This window comes from Actinia tenebrosa, unplaced genomic scaffold (genome assembly GCF_029948245.1).
Source record: "Actinia tenebrosa isolate PJP-AT-01 unplaced genomic scaffold, QUT_ActTen_1.0 PGA_scaffold8__29_contigs__length_14323225, whole genome shotgun sequence".
NCBI classification, from domain to species: Eukaryota; Metazoa; Cnidaria; class Anthozoa; order Actiniaria; family Actiniidae; genus Actinia; species Actinia tenebrosa.
Genome location: NW_028292585.1, coordinates 14141303 through 14158934, shown reverse-complemented (window position 1 = coordinate 14158934; position 17632 = coordinate 14141303). Strand labels below are relative to the sequence as shown.

The 17632-nt window shown below is 43.5% G+C and overlaps 2 protein-coding genes across 3 annotated transcripts in view; one reads left to right on the top strand and one right to left on the bottom strand.

Annotated features, from left to right (window-relative positions):
* LOC116301114 (sacsin) overlaps positions 1–12030 on the top strand; it is a 34806-nt gene extending 22776 nt beyond the window's left edge. For both annotated transcript variants that reach the window (XM_031710122.2, XM_031710121.2), the window contains exon 9: positions 49–12030. In XM_031710122.2, the coding sequence (XP_031565982.2) occupies positions 49–10491 (10443 nt within the window). In that variant the 3' untranslated portion in view covers positions 10492–12030. The remainder of the gene's footprint in view (positions 1–48) is intronic.
* LOC116301115 (protein FRG1) overlaps positions 11440–17632 on the bottom strand; it is a 19943-nt gene continuing 13750 nt past the window's right edge. Inside the window, exon 3 of the mRNA XM_089024244.1 lies at positions 11440–12250. Within this exon, the coding sequence (XP_088880370.1) occupies positions 12028–12250 (223 nt within the window). The 3' untranslated portion in view covers positions 11440–12027. The remainder of the gene's footprint in view (positions 12251–17632) is intronic.

The window sequence follows — 17632 nt, the reverse complement described above, 5'->3', positions numbered from 1 at the left end:
TTATGTTTCTGTTATTCTCTTTTCTTACCTCTTTCTTTTTTGCTGCAGGTTTTCCCATTCATAGAGAAGCAAACATTCTACACCAGAAGTCAAGTTACTGAATTAATGACATGGGTGTTAAACAGACTTCCGGTACTTTCAAGTGAAAACCGATCCTTCCCAGAGCATCTCAAGACCCTCAAGTTCGTCCCTGTCGCAAACAACAAGTTCAAAGCCCCTTTTGAACTTTTTGATCCAGCAGATGAAATCTTGAAACACCTGTTCGATGGAGAGCCATCAGCATTTCCTTGTGAAGAATTCTCTACCTCACACACACTAAGCCTTCTTCGAGTTTTCCTTGGACTTAGAAGAAGTCGGTCGCTCGATGGCCAAGACGCTCTTACCATCGCGAAGCAAATATCAGATATGTCTGAAGAAAAGGCGTCAAAAAGAGCAGCTGCTCTTCTTAATTTTCTAAACGAAAACTTTTATCTGATGGATACTGAGGTAGTTGTAGACGAGGAATCTGATCTGAAGTTGACTCTAAAACAAGCACTCTGCCGGTTTCAATGGCTACCTGTTTCTAAGGATCCCCCTGGAAAGTATCCTTCGACAATGTCTTGGTTCAGGAGCTCGCAGTTCCTTTACAGCCCCAGTGAAATGCGTGATATGGAAGGAGCATTCTTGGTAGGCTCAGCGATGCCTATTGTACATGTACCTGTAAACAAAAAGCTTAAAAAGGCTTTTGGATGGGAAAATCCACCACCTTTAATGCCTGTGTTGGAGCAGTTGAAAACGGCCGTGAAACAATGGAAAGGTCAGGATAAGAAACCTCACGAGGTTGAGTCACTCAAGTTCCAAACCATGCTACGTGAAATTTACGATTACCTTTCTTCCCAGAACACTCTTACAGAAGCTATTGCAGCCTTAAAGAGTCCCAGTTTTGGGCCATGGGTTTGGTATGGTTCTGGATTTGCTCTTCCAAATTGCGTTGCCTTCCACAGTACCTGCCCCTTCGACCTCAAGCCCTACCTTTTAACCATGCCAGAGGAATTTAGAATTTACGACGACTTGATGCTGGGCTGTGGAGTTAGGGAATCTTTTGGAGAAGAAAACATCTTAGATGTGTTGCCAGCCATCTACGAAGCTCGTTTGATGAAGAAGGACAGGGTGGACGTGAAACGTGATCTGTATCTAGTTACGGAGATTTTACATTACGCTACGAATACTGGAAAACCGTTGCCTGACGATCTAAAGAAGAAAGTGTTTGTTCCCATAAAGACAGCTGGTGACACGCTATGCCTTAAACCTTTACACGAGGTTAGCTACTGCGACACAAACATCCAAGATGACGAAGACCTTAGTTTTTTGAATGTTGCTCATGAAAGTATTGCAACCCGAACCTTGCAGCTTCTTGGAGTTCAACCTTTAAACAGAAGCTTGAACTTTGTTGAAACCCTAGGATTCGAGCAATCGGGCCCGCATGAGCCAGTCACAACAAGGCTCCAAAACATCTTAAAGGAATACCAGGATGGGTTTTGTCTCTTCAAGGAGCTGATACAGAACGCAGATGACGCTGGTGCAACTGAAGTTAAATTTTTAATCGACTGGCGAAGAAATCCTTGTGGGAGGTTGCTGTCACCAGGAATGGCCGATGCACAGGGTCCTGCCTTGTGGGAATACAACAACGCATTGTTCACTGATACCGACTTTGAGAACATCAACAAACTTGCAGGCGCCACTAAAATGGACTCGTTCAATAAGATAGGTCGCTTTGGTCTTGGGTTTTGCACTACCTACAACATAACTGATATTCCCAGTTTTGTGAGTCGGGAATTTCTTGTTGTTTTTGATCCTCAAACAAACCACCTTGGTCCTCTCATAAAAGACAAGACTAGGCCAGGAATTCGGTTGAACTTGAAGAAAAATCCCAAAGCTTTGGTTGCATTTTCAGACCAGTTTTTACCTTATCAGAACGTGTTTGAATGCCAGATGAAAGAGCTGGAAGATGGATTTTATTACGATGGCACGCTTTTTAGGTTTCCTCTTCGAACAAAAGAGCAAGCTGAAACCAGTGAAATATCTGACAAGCATTACGATGAAGAAGCATTTAAAGAACTAGTCTGCTCGTTTCGAGAAAATGCGTCAAATCTTTTGCTCTTCGTGAATAATGTGAAGAAAATCACATTCTATGAAATGGAAGCGTCCTCCGAAGAATCCAAGATGAATCTTCTCTTTGAGCTGAAGAAAGACATCGTTAAAACTGTCTCGAAAAATCAGTCTTCTCGCTCGAAAAGCGATTCTTATCTTACTCTAGAACACTCCAAGGATTCAACGTATACTCTTCAAGAATCTGACATTATTTCTCTTGAATCCAAAACGTATCCTTGCAAATGGTTTCAAAACAACGCATTACAGACAAACTACCAAGTTTGGCTGGCTTCATTTTCGGGGGGTCGTGACTTGTCCATTGATCTTTCTGCGACTGAGGAAGGAAAGCTTAAAGGCCTTGTTTCCCGAGCCGGAGTTGCTGCTCTTCTTTCCTCTTCTGAAGAAAAATCCAGCGCTCTGAAACCAAAAGCGATCACTGGAGAGGCGTTCTTCTCGTTACCTCTGTCCATAGAAACGGGACTGCCAGTCCATGTAAACGGTTGTTTCGCTGTCACCACAAACCGAAGAGGGCTCTGGGAAGACACGTTAGCAGAGCACGGAACAGTGAAACCATTCGAAATTCTCTGGAATCAAACGCTACTCGAAGACGCTGCTTCTATAGCGTACGTACAGCTTCTAGAAGACCTAGTAAAACTGAACAAGGAAGGCAAAGTCGGGGATTTTCACTTTGAAGTGCTCTGGCCAGATCCAGCGCTTTCGCCATCCAAGATATGGAAACGTTTTGTCAGCAGCGTCTACCAAAGAATAAACGAGTCATCAGCTCCTTTGATGCGCAGCTCGTCCAGGTGGGTCTCCGTCGAGGAAGGGGTACATCTCGATGAGAAAGTACGAAGATTGCCTGAATGTTACATAATCATGCAAGACAGCGGATATCAAGTCGTTGACTTACCGCTGTTTGTTCATGAGGCCTATGTCCATGCTAAACTAAAACCAGAGTTGATTAAACGCACAATCACCCTAGAAAGGTTTCTGAGAGATATCTTCTTTGAAAATATAAGTGACTTCTCCATCGATGTAAGGGAGTCAGTCATATCCTGTGTCTTGGATGAGTACCTCAAAGGTTCTACTAGTTTTGCTAAGTTTCTGATGGATAAGTGCTGTATACCAACATCTCCTGACGGACAAGTCCTTGTTTCACCTAATTCATTGATTGACCCAAAAGGGGCAGCCGCAGAACTTTATTTCCCAAACGAGCATCGTTTTCCTTTTGGAGACGTGATTTCAACGGAAGGAAGACTTGTAGTCCTGAGAAAGCTGGGGATGGTGGAGGATATTCTCTCGTGGCAGGCAATTTGCGAGCGAGCAACTTCCATTGTCAAGATGAAAAACGATAAACAGATGGCTTTACAGCGGATTCGTAGTTTGATAAGCTATCTCAATCTGAATCTCTCAAAGCTTGATGTACCTAGTCAATCTGAAGTAGAACTTCTACGAAGCATCAGCTTTCTCCCAGTACTAGACCAACCAGCCGATTATTGTATAGCTTGGAAAGGAAGCTACAAGCCAAGTAAGCGTGGAATTGCCTTGCTGGCTCCAGTGAATTTGTTTTCCGACGATTTGCTTTACCTTCTTGGAACGAGCAAGGCCATTCTCGATGAGACATCCGAAACAGGATGTGGAAAGCTAACGCCACAATGTCTAAAGCTTCTAGGGATATCTACCAAAAACATTGAGACCGAGGACGTCCTATTTCAGTTGTCATCTGCCGTCCAGGCTACCCGAATGAAGAGAACGAACATTAACTGGCACTGTATCCGAGAAATATGCTTCAGTGTGTACCGTTATCTCCAAGGCAAGCTTCAGACACCAGAAAAGCAAGCTATTTTAGAAATCCTTCAAGAAAAGCCCTGGATTTTTGTAGATTCTAAGTTCGTTGGCTGTAAACAAGTTGCATTTGATTGGAATGGACATGGCGATCCTTTTCTGTATCACCTGCCACATGAACTTGCCATGGAATTCAGAGACCTTTTTGAGGCCAGTGGAGTTAGGAAAACATTTAGTGCAGATGATTATATTGAGGCGCTCTTCTCCTTCCAAGAAAGAAAGCAAGGCCAACTACTAACACAGTCAGAATTCAAGACCACCAAAGCATTCCTTGATGAAATTTCTGAATTAGATGAAGATGCAATTGGAGCTTTTTATAAGCATTTGCCGATGCCTGATTCGGAGCAAGTTCTGAGGCCAGTCGGACAACTGGTAGTGAATGATGCCCCATGGCTGCAACAGAACGACGCCGCACAGACCGTGCACCCGGATATTTCTGCGAAACTTGCTCATTCCCTTGGAGCTCACAGTATCAGAGACGTAACTTTAAACAAGTACTCGCGTTGTATGGGCAAACCTTTTGGTCAAGTTGAACACCTAACGTTTAGGTTGAAAAATATCCTTGCTTCGTACCCTTGTGACACTGGAATTTTAAAAGAAATTCTGCAGAATGCTGATGATGCTCAAGCCACAGAAGTTCAATTTGTGTACGATCCCAGACAACATGGAACAGAGCACGTCTTGAACGAAAACTGGAAGCAGTTACAAGGTCCTGCGCTGTGCGTCTATAATAACCGACCTTTCACGAATGAAGATATAGAAGGAATTCAGAAACTAGAAGAAAAGATTGGTCGATATGGAATTGGTTTTAATGCTGTATACCACTTGACTGACTGCCCAAGTTTCATTTCAAACGGCAACACCCTTTGCATCCTTGACCCCCATGCAAAGTATGCACCAGATGCCACTAGAGATTCCCCAGGAAGACTCCTTGAACCTTTAGACTTTCAGTTCAGAGGTGATTTCATTGATGTGATGAACGGATACCTGGAAGATTTGTTCGACCTCGAAGGTGGCACTATGTTTCGCTTCCCGCTGAGAACTAAAGCCATGGCTGAAAGTTCAGAGATTTCGAGATCAAGCTTCGACGACTTGGATATTGAACGCCTCCTGAACGCGTTCGAAGCCGAAGCAAAAGATGCTTTGTTGTTTCTGAACAGTGTGCGAAAAATTACAATATCTTTGGTGATTGATGATCGTCTCACCACAAAATGTCAAGTTACAGCTTCTATATCAGAGGAAAGTAACAACAAACTCCAAGAGATGAGCTCTCAAGTAAGGTTATGCAAGAGCCTATCGACAAAGGACATCCCTTGGTATGGCGTTACGTATTTGATGAAAATCTCAGACTCTCGGAAAAATGCTGAGGAATGGCTTATCCATCAGTGTATTGGTGCAGAGCAATATATCGAAGAAGATGAAATACCAGATGGAAAACGCCTCGGGTTACTCCCCTGTGGAGGGCTTGCAGCTAGTGTTGGAGTTAAGGATGCACAATCCAAGGTCCAAGAAACTAGACAACAAAAATCAAAACACAGTAAAACATACCATGTGTTTAGTTCCTTGCCTCTGCCAGCTGAAACTGGTCTTCCTGTACACGTGAACGGGCATTTTGTCCTGGACCATTCTCGCCGAAATCTTTTGTCGGATCAAGAAGGGATTGGTGCTCGGAGTGAGTGGAATGAATTCTTGAAGAATGAAATTCTCGCTCCAGCATATGGAAAGCTTTTACTGCATCTGCGTGAACGCATCAGTGGAATTCGTGAAGGGAGCCCTTGGTTTTTTATCAGTAAAAGGGATGTCCATTTTGGTCTCAAATGGTATCAAAGTCTCTTCCCAGATCCTGACCTTGTCCATACGGAATGGAAAGCTTTTGCTCAAGCTGTGTTCAAAAACCTTGCCTCAAAACCTGTCTTACCGGTTCTCAAGGGCCAGGATGAGCTGACCAATTCATCATCGCCTCCTTTGACAACGGGCCAGTCCACCGAGTTCTCTCTTGGTGCTGTCCCTACTCCATGCCTCTGGATGTCACCTGCTTCATACGATGAAGACGAGCAAGCATACTTCAGTGACTTAGACGAAACCATTGAAAAACTGTTACTTAGCATCGGATTTCCTTTGGTGTTTTCAGCTTCCAGCACCTTCAAACATTTCAAAGATGCTAGCGTATCGGTGAAGAAGGTTTCTCCTGATGTTGTTATTAAGTTTCTTCGAAGTCCAAAGTGTAAGATGGGAGCGATTCCTTGTGCCATTAAAGATTCCAAATTGAAAGACATCTCAAACTTGGCGCTGTTAATCAAGTACTGCATGAGTTGCGTAAGATTCGTGACAGGTCTGCATGGTCTTCCTCTATTGCTCACTGAAGACGAAGTACTTCGGCGTTTCGACATTGACCACCCGATATTCTTTACACCATTCTTAGACTTGGTACCAAAACAGAAAGAACTTTTTCTCCATAGAGAATTTGTAATGGCACTTTCGAATCATATGAGAGATCCCATAAAGAAAACTGGTATCTTTAAGCGTTTTGATACCATCAGTTTGGAGCCGTACCTAGTCCATTTGTTGCCGTCCAGTTGGTTTGGAATCGACAAACCAATTCAATGGGATCCATCAACCGAATCTATTCCCACACGAGAATGGCTAACTCTATTATGGAAGTTGATCCACAAAACCTTTCAAGACAGGAAAGTCAGCTACCATAAAAGGGATGAATGTGCCAAGATCTTACGACCAATTGAAGACTGGCCAATCCTGCCAACAAGTACGGAAACTTTGGTATCGATTGCGTTCGGTAAAACCGTACTAGACCTGACTACTCATGGTCCCGAGAATGAGAAGCTGGTGACAATACTCAGAAAGCTTGGATGTGCAGAACTTGACTTCTCAATACTTCCAGGATTAGAAACACTAGATCTTTCGCAGCTTGTCAGCACCTACCTCGCAAAACCTAACTCAAGACTAGATCTTGTGTCTGTGCTAGAACACTTGATGAAAGAAAAAGATATTTCTGAAGTGCTTGAAGACAATGAAATTCTTGTGTTGTTCAACTTTCTCCAAGAGGATGTGACAACAGTATACAGTCACAAGAATACTCTGAGATCCTTACCGTTTTTCAAGACTCTCAACGGAAAAAACGTCAGCCTTGGAAACTACGTATCAGCATACATACTCGAACTGCCCAAGTGCGTACTGCTAGAAAACATAGAGGCAAGAGTCGAAATGGAAGGATGTGTCTTACTGCAAGAAATACCAGAACTCGATACTTTCTACAAAGCACTTGACATCTACCGAATATCAAAGTGTGAAGTGTTCGTCAAATACATCTTACCAAATTTAGACGCTATGACAGCTGAAGGGCGTGAATCAGTACTGACGTATATCAGACAATCATTATTGCCTCCACTGACAGACCCAAACGAAAGAAGCATCATTATTGATACGCTAATAGATATCAACATTCTTCCTGACAAATCTGGAGAACTGGCACCTGCCCGCCATTTCTATGACCCAGGGAATGCAGTTTTTAAATCAATGCTACCACTTGAAAGTTTTCCACAGGGGGAATTCGTCAATGAAAAATGGCTACCGCTCTTAAGAGAAATTGGCCTGAAGCAGACGGTCACACAGCAAGACTTTATAGAGTTTGCAGAGTCCATAGCAAGTGAGGCCGAATTAACTCCAAGTGATCCTGTATTGAAAGACAAATCCAAAGCTTTGGTCACTTACTTACTTGAAGAGGAGAGCCTTCACGAAGCCAGTTTCTTGCACGTTATATCCCAGATTAAATTCATTGCAGCTGAAGCTGCGAGCGAGAACTTGAGAAATCTCTACGTGCAGTTTGAAAGCAAGAACAAAGATGATACTTCTCTTTACACGGCGTTTCACGGAGCAGTATCCCACGAATGTCAAGCATTTCTGTGGAGTAGTGTTCCTCTGTTACCTCCATGGGCTTTACCCAAAGGCGGGGAAAACCAGCGGACTTTGGTCGAAAACTTGGGAATTGAGATTGCACCTCCAGTTGATAAAGTCATCAAACACCTGGAGAACCTATCGTTGAAGTACGCGGGGAACGTCAATAAGGACACTCCCAAAGATCAACGTGAGCTTCTTCATGATGTGATTTACAACATTCTGGGGTTCTTCAAGACCGAGACCGCTTGCCCACCAGGAAATCCTTCAGAAAGATGCACAAAGTCTTGTCAAACGTTTGGCAACATCTTGAGAAAGACGCCTTGTATTCCCGTAGAAGAAGGAAGGGTCTTTGTGCAAGGAAAACAGCTTGCTTTCGAAATAAGTGAAGAACTTCCACCATTTCTTTACAAAGTTCCTCGAGAGTATGGACACTTAGAACACGTCTTGAAGCGACTAGGAGCCCAGGAAAAGACATCTCCTGTTCAATATGCCAACGTGTTAGCTAGACTAAAGGAAGTTTGCGAGGACAAGCATATGGAGCCAAACGAAAAGAGAGTTGCAAGACTGGCATCCCAAGGATTCTTCAGTACAGTTTCAGTTTTACTCAAAGAAGCAAATGAATCATCAGTCACTGCTTTACTCACAAAAATCAACGAACTTTACCTGCCAAGCAAAGGAGGATTCCTGAAACTTTCTTACGAACTTATTGTTTATGATAACCCAAGCTTTGAACGTCGAGCAAGTGAATTTGCAGCATCGTTCGTCGACATTGCTCGTGAAGGAGAACTTACAGCTGACCGACTTGCCCACCTTTTTAAGATTTTGCCTCCGCGTCTCAGGGCAAGAAACATACAAAGTATTATTCATGAGGAGTTTCATCCGTGTTCTAGAGACAAGCACTGTATTGCTGATACAGAAAATGACCAATGTCCGTTCATTGCCCGCTACCGAGACATTCTACTGTCACCCAAATTTTTCAATGGGATTATTAGAGTCATTAAGCATCAACGACAAACAGCGAATATTCCACAGGAGGTGAGAGATCAGGTGCATGTGCTTTCTATGTTGAAGATCTCGTGCATGGGGTCCGTTGATACGCACCTGGTTCATCTTGAGACTAAAAATCCCATCAAGAACAGCAAAGAGTCTCAAGATTGCTTCTTAGAAGAGAAGGACAAGGAGTGGCAGCTTTACATCAAACACGGGACCGACGAAAACCCTCTTCACATCCAGCTCTGCTTCCTGATAAACAGGCTGATTGGAAACTACATCGAGAAAGAGATTTACCTCCAAGCCATGCTATCCTGCAGGGTGCCAGAAGATATCCTCCCATCGTTGGATCGCTGCGGTGTGGCTCAGGATCTGTTATCAAGTGAGCTTCGAACCACTGATCCATCCTTAGGCTCAGAAATCCCAGTCATGTACCATTATTTACTGAGACAAGACCTTGGTTATTTCTTTCGCCAAGGGGAAATTGTTGGCTACGAAAAGGAAAGGACTCAGTCTGACGAAGACGGAGATGACAGAGACCCCATGTACGTGTACGCTAAAGTTGTCAAGAAAGTAACGTCCAGTACAAGCAGCGATTCTGCTGAATCCAACAAGATCGACTTGCAGGCGCGATACCGTATTGATGTTGGGGAACCAAAGCTTGTTGAAGTAAGCGTCTTGGATTTGTACAAGTTTGATCGCTCAGCACCGGATTTCCCCACCATTGCTCAAGAGCTTTCAGATCTAACAGACATCACACCATTTACTGGTGATCCTGATTCTATTGATAACAGGGCTGCTACGAGAAATACTCGAATGGAAAATGCAATGAAAGAAATTAAGGAAGTGCTGTGGGAAGCTTGGAAACTGGACGAGAAAGCTAGGAAGAAAGTCACTAAACGTTTATTCCTCCGATGGCATCCAGACAAAAATCCAGGCTGTGATATTGCAAATGAAGTGATGAAATTTTTACTTGGGGAGATAGAATCGTTGGAGCGACTGTTTCCGACGAACTGGCGGGAAAACGCCCGAGAAGAAAAAGAAAAGACACCAGAACCGGCATCAAATTTCAGTGATCTTTTCGAGAAATGGAATCAACGAGCTCACCAGGAGTGGGAGACATACAACACCTTCAAGAGACAAAAACCGGGTGCTTCCCAGCCAGGCACAGCTAATCCACAGCGGAAGGAAGCAAGACGGTGGATGAAGCAAGCCAAGGACGACCTCAGTGCTGCTAAATGTCTTCATGATCAAGAAACCCCATTCTATAGCTTTGTGTGCTTCCTTTGCCAACAGTCTGCTGAAAAAGCATTCAAAGGTGCACTGTATTCAGCCTGTGGCATAGCTGAAAACCAACTTGAAACCCATGATGTCTTAAATCTTGCCTACGAGATCACGGAAATTGATGGCTCACCATCTGACATTGCACAACTTGCTTCAAAACTGAAGAACTATTACGAGAAAACTCGTTATCCTCACTATCACCATGGCGGCCTCATCCCATCAGATGCATTCACACGTGAGAATGCAGAAGAAGCATTGGAAGTTGCAGCTGCAGTTCTTGAGAAGATTGAAGAGTTTATCACTGCCAACATTGGAGAAGAACAGTAGTAGGTTATAACAAGATATAGAAATAATTCTACGAAGCTCAGGTTGAAAGCTGACGTTTGGTGTGCCAAATCTACACAAGTCAAAGGCCACCTTATAGCTTTCATAATAGAGTGCACGCACTAAAACCGTGAACATTAAATAGTACTAATTAGTACTATTTCATACAGAATCCTTTGTTTTCTATTGTTTAATTATCACTATTTAGTGCTACAAATTAGTATTTGTTTCACGGATTTAGTGTGAGCACTCTACTAGTAACTGTCTGTGGATGCATTAAGTGCATAAGACGACCTTTCCAAGTAACTAATGTGAGAAGTTGAGGAATGAAAGGCACAAATATTCGTGGCCAATAGGTTTTTACTAGAAAACCAAAATTATTATAGTATAGATGAATATGTACATTTGCTCGCCAAGATAAAGAATGGCTTACACAATCATAATTATTTAACAATGTTTCCTAGCCAGTACAAGCACATTATTTCAAAAATACACAAGGCCAGAACCACAGAGATAAAAATCATGAGGCTCACTCTTCCTCTCACACTAGTGTTAAAGTGAGAGCCATGCAGCCTTTAGAACTTTACAGCCCGTTTTAGCCGTCAGCCCCCCCCCATATTCAAAATGACAGATGCTTCAAAGCTGACGTACTTGTCTGAGAGTCAAATCACAAGCTGGGCCTGGTTGTACAGAATGGATAGCTATATCCAAAGGATAAATCCTTATCCAGTGAAACAGCTTTGCTGATCTAAATCAGGGAAACGACAATTTTTCCTGAAACAGTATTAATTGATAGTGCTTTTCCAAGTTTCTGTCAGCCAGCATTTTTAGGACTTTTATAAATTTTATCTCAAATAATAATGGAATTTAGGAATAAATGAATTTGTAAATATATGTAACATTTTTACTAAAAATATTTTGACATCAATTAAAAATAAAAAGGCTATAATCTAGCATCACTAAAATAACATCATTTATTCCTAAAACATCTTAGTTGCTACAGATTTAGGCCTGTTCCATATGCTGCTCTACTCATGTGCCTAATTGATGAATTAAATACATGTACAGCAAGAGTGGCATAAGAATCAACTGCCCCTGCAGTGTCATACTGTAAAATGTGGCAAGCCTTGTCTAACTTAATGTGTTTGCCATACCAAATTAAAGCCTGCAGACCAAACTGATTTATACACTGCTCTTTTGCTGTGCTTCATTAATTCATCACTTTGGGCAAAAAAGGCCTAATTTAATTCAGCATATTAACTTCACCATATGAATCAGCAGTTGCTCCAAAATGAATCTAAGTCAAACCTAATATTGTATTAGGTTCAGCATATGAGTACAATGAGTACGTTTTTAGAGTCGGGGAAGGAACGAGCCAACACTAAAAACGTCTGTGCGGCAGGCTAAGTGCATACCCATATACATAGTGTATAACACATATCATAGAGCATACCCCTTCCTTCATCAGAAAACTCACTGTAGTGTGCCTGTTGTAGCTGATCAAAGTTTTTAAACATGAAATAAATACATACTATAGAACTATTTACAAAATTTATCAGATTTCATTTTTTGTCTTCTGTCAAGCATTTCTTCATGTAGGCGGCCATCGAGCTTGGCTTTGGCCAAGTGTCTTGTATCCTCTTTGTTAATTTTGATCTTCTTGTCTTGGAAACTTTGAAATTTTTTCACATAACTGAGTTCACAGTTGGCAACATTGTCCTCATCATCATCATCATCAACAGGGTTGTCAGACTTTGGTTTGCTGAAGAACATGAATGATAATGCATTATTAGGGATTTTACATTGTATTTTTATTGTGTAGTTCCAGAAAATATCCATACCTTCCCCAGTAGTATAGGGAATGGGGGTTCCAGCGCAATCTCAACACGGGGTAAGACCCGCGTCAAAAATCCACCTACGGACGACCCCCACTCCAAGTGTGGTTGAGGGCAACAGCGCACTTAAATATGTTAGTCTATATATGGAGTGCGAAGATTGTAAGAGAACTTTTAAGAAAGAAGCGGATTTGAAAAAGCATTTGAAAATGAAGACGAAGTGTATGAGCAGTTATGATTGTGGATGTGGTAAGAAGTTTGAGACTAAGGTTAAATTGTTTTGGCATTGTCAGGACTGTGAGTACGACTACGACGACCTAAAAAGTGCTTGGTATTAGGTATAAAATATTTCCTATTATATAGATGGAATCCCAAAGCAACTTCAGCACGGTGTCAATACCCGGTAACGGTGAGATTGACGTTAGACAGTTTTGGCGTCAGTCAGAAAGGAAGGTTAAAAGGACTCTCCGAAAAGGTATAGAAGAATTAGGAGCCCTGAAAGCGAGCATAATGGTAGAAGTAAGTTTGTCAAAAGACGAGGTAATGACGACAGCAATGTTGCGATCAAAGTCGTTAGTGATATTAGAATCCACGAATCTGGATAGGTCACTCAGTGAAGCCTTAGAAGCAATAATGGAGTCGCTGTCTAACTACACGAAAGAAGGATCGGGTTGGACAGTAGAGGAGGTTGAAGGAATAGAGATAAGTATAGCCAGGTACGTACCCATACGAGGGGGGAGTTACGTACCGCTACCAACGTGGGTAGAAAGGAAGAAGGCTATTGTAAACGTGAAGAATGAAGACAATCGATGCTTTATGTGGGCAATCAGGTCTGCACTGTATCCAGCAGAGAAGGATCCCTGTAGGACAAGTAAGTATCCCACAGATGATTTAGAGTGGGATGGTGTGGAATTTCCCATGCAGTTGATAGACATCCCCATATTTGAGGAAATAAACGATCTAGCAATTAACGTTTACGGAGTCAGAGAGCAGACGATAGTACCGTTAGTTCTGTCAAAAAGTAAAGGAGAGCGCGTACATTTATTCTACCACGGCGGACACTACTCATGGGTTAAACACATTAGCAGACTATTCTACAGACATACTAAGCACAAAGGCAAAAAGTACTTCTGTGACTGCTGCTTGCTGTCATTTACATCCTTAAATGCCCTAAAGAAACACGATGAGATCTGCCGCGGAGTCGAAGAAGTGGCGCAACGGATCCAGATACCCACCAACAAAGAGCTTTCATACGCAGACCATCAAAAGCAGATGCAAGTGCCTTACGTGATATATGCAGACTTCGAAGCGTTGATAACTAAGGAAGAGCAGAAACGTGGTGCCACGAATAAGGTAGGATTACACGAGATCTGCTCCTTTGGTTACATAGTAGTCAGATCAGACGGTAAAGCAAACCCTCCTGTGATTTACCGAGGTAAGAACGCAGCTAATGAGTTTCTAGAAGCATTGCGAGAAGAGGAGGGGGAGATTAGAGAACAATTAAGACGTCCAAAGAAGATGGAATTTACCAAAGAGAACCAGGAGGCTTTTAACAAGGCAAAAAAATGCCACATTTGTCAACATACGCTTCTTCAGTTTGGAAGACGAGCCAAGAAAGCGTGGGATGAAGATGGAAAGTATCTAGGAGAAGCTCATTTTAAATGCGGGAAGTATGCTAAGAAAGGTGAGAAGCCGGGAAAGCCCTCCACGCACTGCATTCACTGCCACAAAGCATTTGTTGAGGATTTCTATGTGGATAAGGTTAGGGATCACTGCCACATCACTGGTAAATACAGAGGAGCGGCTCATTGGAAATGCAATATAAACTTCAAAGTAAATCCAGACATGGAGATTCCGGTGTTCTTTCACAACCTCCGCGGTTACGACTCCCATTTGCTACTACAAGGAACAGACGGCTCCGACGTCAAATGCATACCCAACAACAAAGAGCGCTACATGTCCGTAACTGTGGGTAAGCTAAAGTTCTTAGATTCGCAGCAGTTTATGGCGGACTCCTTAGCAAACCTCGTAAAGTATAACACCAACTTTCCCATTTCCAGTCAATACGGCGCGGAAAGGAAAGGAGTCTACCCATATGAATACATGGATTCCTGGGATCGATTCAAAGAGTCCCTACCACCCAAAGATCGCTTCTACAGCACCCTAAACGAGTCCGGTATAAAGGATGAGGAGTACCAGCATGCGTTAGACGTGTGGGAAAAGTACTCCTGTGAGAACATGGGGGACTACCACGACATCTACCTAAGGTCTGACGTAGTGCTGCTTGCAGATGTTTTCCAAAGCTTCAGAAAGATGGCTATGGAATATTACGGATTGGATCCAGCGAACTTCTACACGGCTCCTGGGCTCAGCTGGAGTGCTTTGTTAAAGAAGACAAATGCGCAGTTGGATCTCCTAACGGAGTACGACATGTATCGGTTTATGGAAGACGGTATTCGTGGCGGCGTATGCGGACCCAGCCGACGTTACGCCCGCGCAAACAACCCCTTAGTAGAGCACGACCCAGAGAAACCAACCACATACATTTACTACCTGGATGCGAATAACCTTTATGGTTGGGCAATGTCACAGTACCTACCTGTGAGAGACTTCGAATGGGATCCAGTGAAGCCGATAGACTTCTACATGCAGGTAGGAAAGGAGGAAGACAAGGGTTACGTCTTAGAAGTGGATCTGGAGTACCCAGAGCGCCTGCACGACGAACACAATGAGTTCCCCTTAGCACCAGAAGCGATAGAGATACCATTTAAGCAGCTAAGTCCGCTGCAAAAGCAAATGTGCCCTGGTTACAAACCGTACAGGAAACTAACTATGAACCTGATGGATAAGAAGAAGTATGTGGTACATTACCGCAACCTGCAGTTCTACGTGCGACACGGAATGCGCGTAGAGAAGATCCACAGAGTCCTAAAATTCACGCAGGAACCCTGGATGCGCCCCTACATTGACTTTAACACGCAAAAGCGTACCGCAGCGAAAAATGACTTCGAGAAAAACCTCTTCAAACTGATGAACAACAGCGTGTTCGGAAAGACAATGGAGAACATCCGCAAGCGCGTAAGCGTAAAAATAGTCAGCACCAAAGAGGAAGCAGAAGCATACGTGTCACAGCCAGGCTTCGTTAGATACGTAGAAATGCTGAACTTCTACGTGATTCACATGAAAAGGGCAAACCTCTTACTAAACAAGCCCGTTTACACAGGCTTTACGGTGCTGGATCTATCGAAGCTGCTTATGTACGAGTTCTACTACGATAAGCTTAAGCCAAAGTACGGAGACCGCTGTCGCCTCCTGTACACAGACACCGACTCCCTAATTCTAGAAGTGCAAACGGAAGACGTTTACGAAGACTGCCTCCCCGACATAGACGAGTACGACACCAGCGGTTACCCGAAGGAGCACTTCCTTTACTCTGCGAAGAATAAGAAGGTAATTGGGAAGATGAAAGACGAAATGTTAGGAAAACCCATAGTAGAGTACGTGGGTCTGAAACCAAAGATGTACAGCGTGCTAAAGCTGGACGGTGTAGAAAAGAAAGCTAAAGGCGTAAAAAAATACGTGGTTAAGAAGGACATTACGCACGAGTCCTACCTCAACGTATTACGAACACGCAAGGAACAGCGGCATAAGATGAACAGCCTGCAGCAGCTATGGTCATCAGATACATAACGTCACGCAGGAGAAGGTGTCACTGTCTGCATTTGACGGTAAGCGATGGATGTGTGATGACGGAGTGCATACGATAGCATTCGGACATCACACGATAAGCAGTTCTTCCATGACGAACCCACGTGTGGGGCCATCGTGAAGATAATACAAGATGGGCTGACCCTTCTTAGCTATTACGCTTCGGATCTGGTAAGTTTCCAAAGACCAATTAGGATCCGTAGCTCTTTTGGATCCTCCTTCTAATTCACCCGGTCCGTAGAGATATCGGACTGTGACATTACCTAATTTTTTTTCATGGGGGAAGACCGCCCTCGAACTTCTGACGTAGGACTTGTGTTCCACGTGTTTCTTTTTTATGGCATCCTTGGGTTTTATTCCCGTAGCCCTGGCCGCCTCGTTGTTCAAAGCCGCGACGACCTGGGGGAGCCTCTGAGTCCATTCCCTGTTGCGTTTGGAGGGATCTTCCAGCTCTTTCCAATACTGGTACCCAAAGAGGCGCTCGGCCAAGGTCTTGTTGAATCTTTCGACGATGCTCTGACCCCTGTGGTACTCAGCTTCGGCTCTCCTAATCTTAGTGTCGTGGTCTTTCAGGGTCTTAGTAACGACGCCCATGAACTCCGTTCCCGCATCCACTTGCAGCAGCTTAGGCCATTTCAAAACGCGCTTATAAATCCTACCTAGGGCTTCTGCGACTTCTCCAGAATCCTTGCTGGTTATGGGTTCGGCGTCCTTGTATCTGCTTGCGATATCAACTACGGTCAAAGCGTACCTATAGGTCTTTTTTCTCACCTTGTCGTGCGGTAAGAAAAGCAAATCCGCCTGATGAACGTCATTAGGGGCATTTACGGTAAAGCTGGGCCTGGGAATGTACTTCGGCACGGGAAGATAAACCTGCCAGAGGGTTTGTTTTCTTAGCCAGTTCTTAGCCGTTTCATCTGATACCCTGGCCGCGGTCGCGAGTTTCTTGATGGCCGACGCTCCTTTCCAATAGCCTTCGGGCCCATAGTAAATCCTTTTGAGTTTGTCCTCTACGCGGCCCATTATATGAATTCCAAAACAAGATTGATCTTACGTCCGTTAAAATCCACCGTCTTTCCGTCCACTTTGATGGTGATGTTTATGCTTTCTACCAAATGAGACAAATCATATTCCAAAGAAATGGGGGTGTATTCTACCAGGTCAAATGGATTACCTTTGGGCAGAAACTTGGGCATAAGAGAAGACTTTTCTCCATTGTCGTAACTATGGACCAAGTCGCAATAGACTTCGTAAGAGGATGCGACTTTCCATTTCACAGGTATGGCTGTGTCGGTAATTGTCTTGCCCGAGGCACATAATAAAGATCCCAATGGGTCAGACTTTCCAAAAGTTACTGAATAGTTTGGCATATTATGTTTGAAGGTCATTTCGTGCGGCAATCCTGTGGTGAGCGTATAACCGTGTTTTGCTAATTCCTTAGCAAGGGTGATTGGTGTGTAATGTCCATCGGGCAGCAATACGCCTTGATAATTGCCGCCGCCTTTATGCTCAGTGATCAAGGCATTGACTAAATTATACCAAGAATTGTACAAAGAACAACTAACCAGCCTAACCTTATGGGCTTTGATGGGGGGATTCAG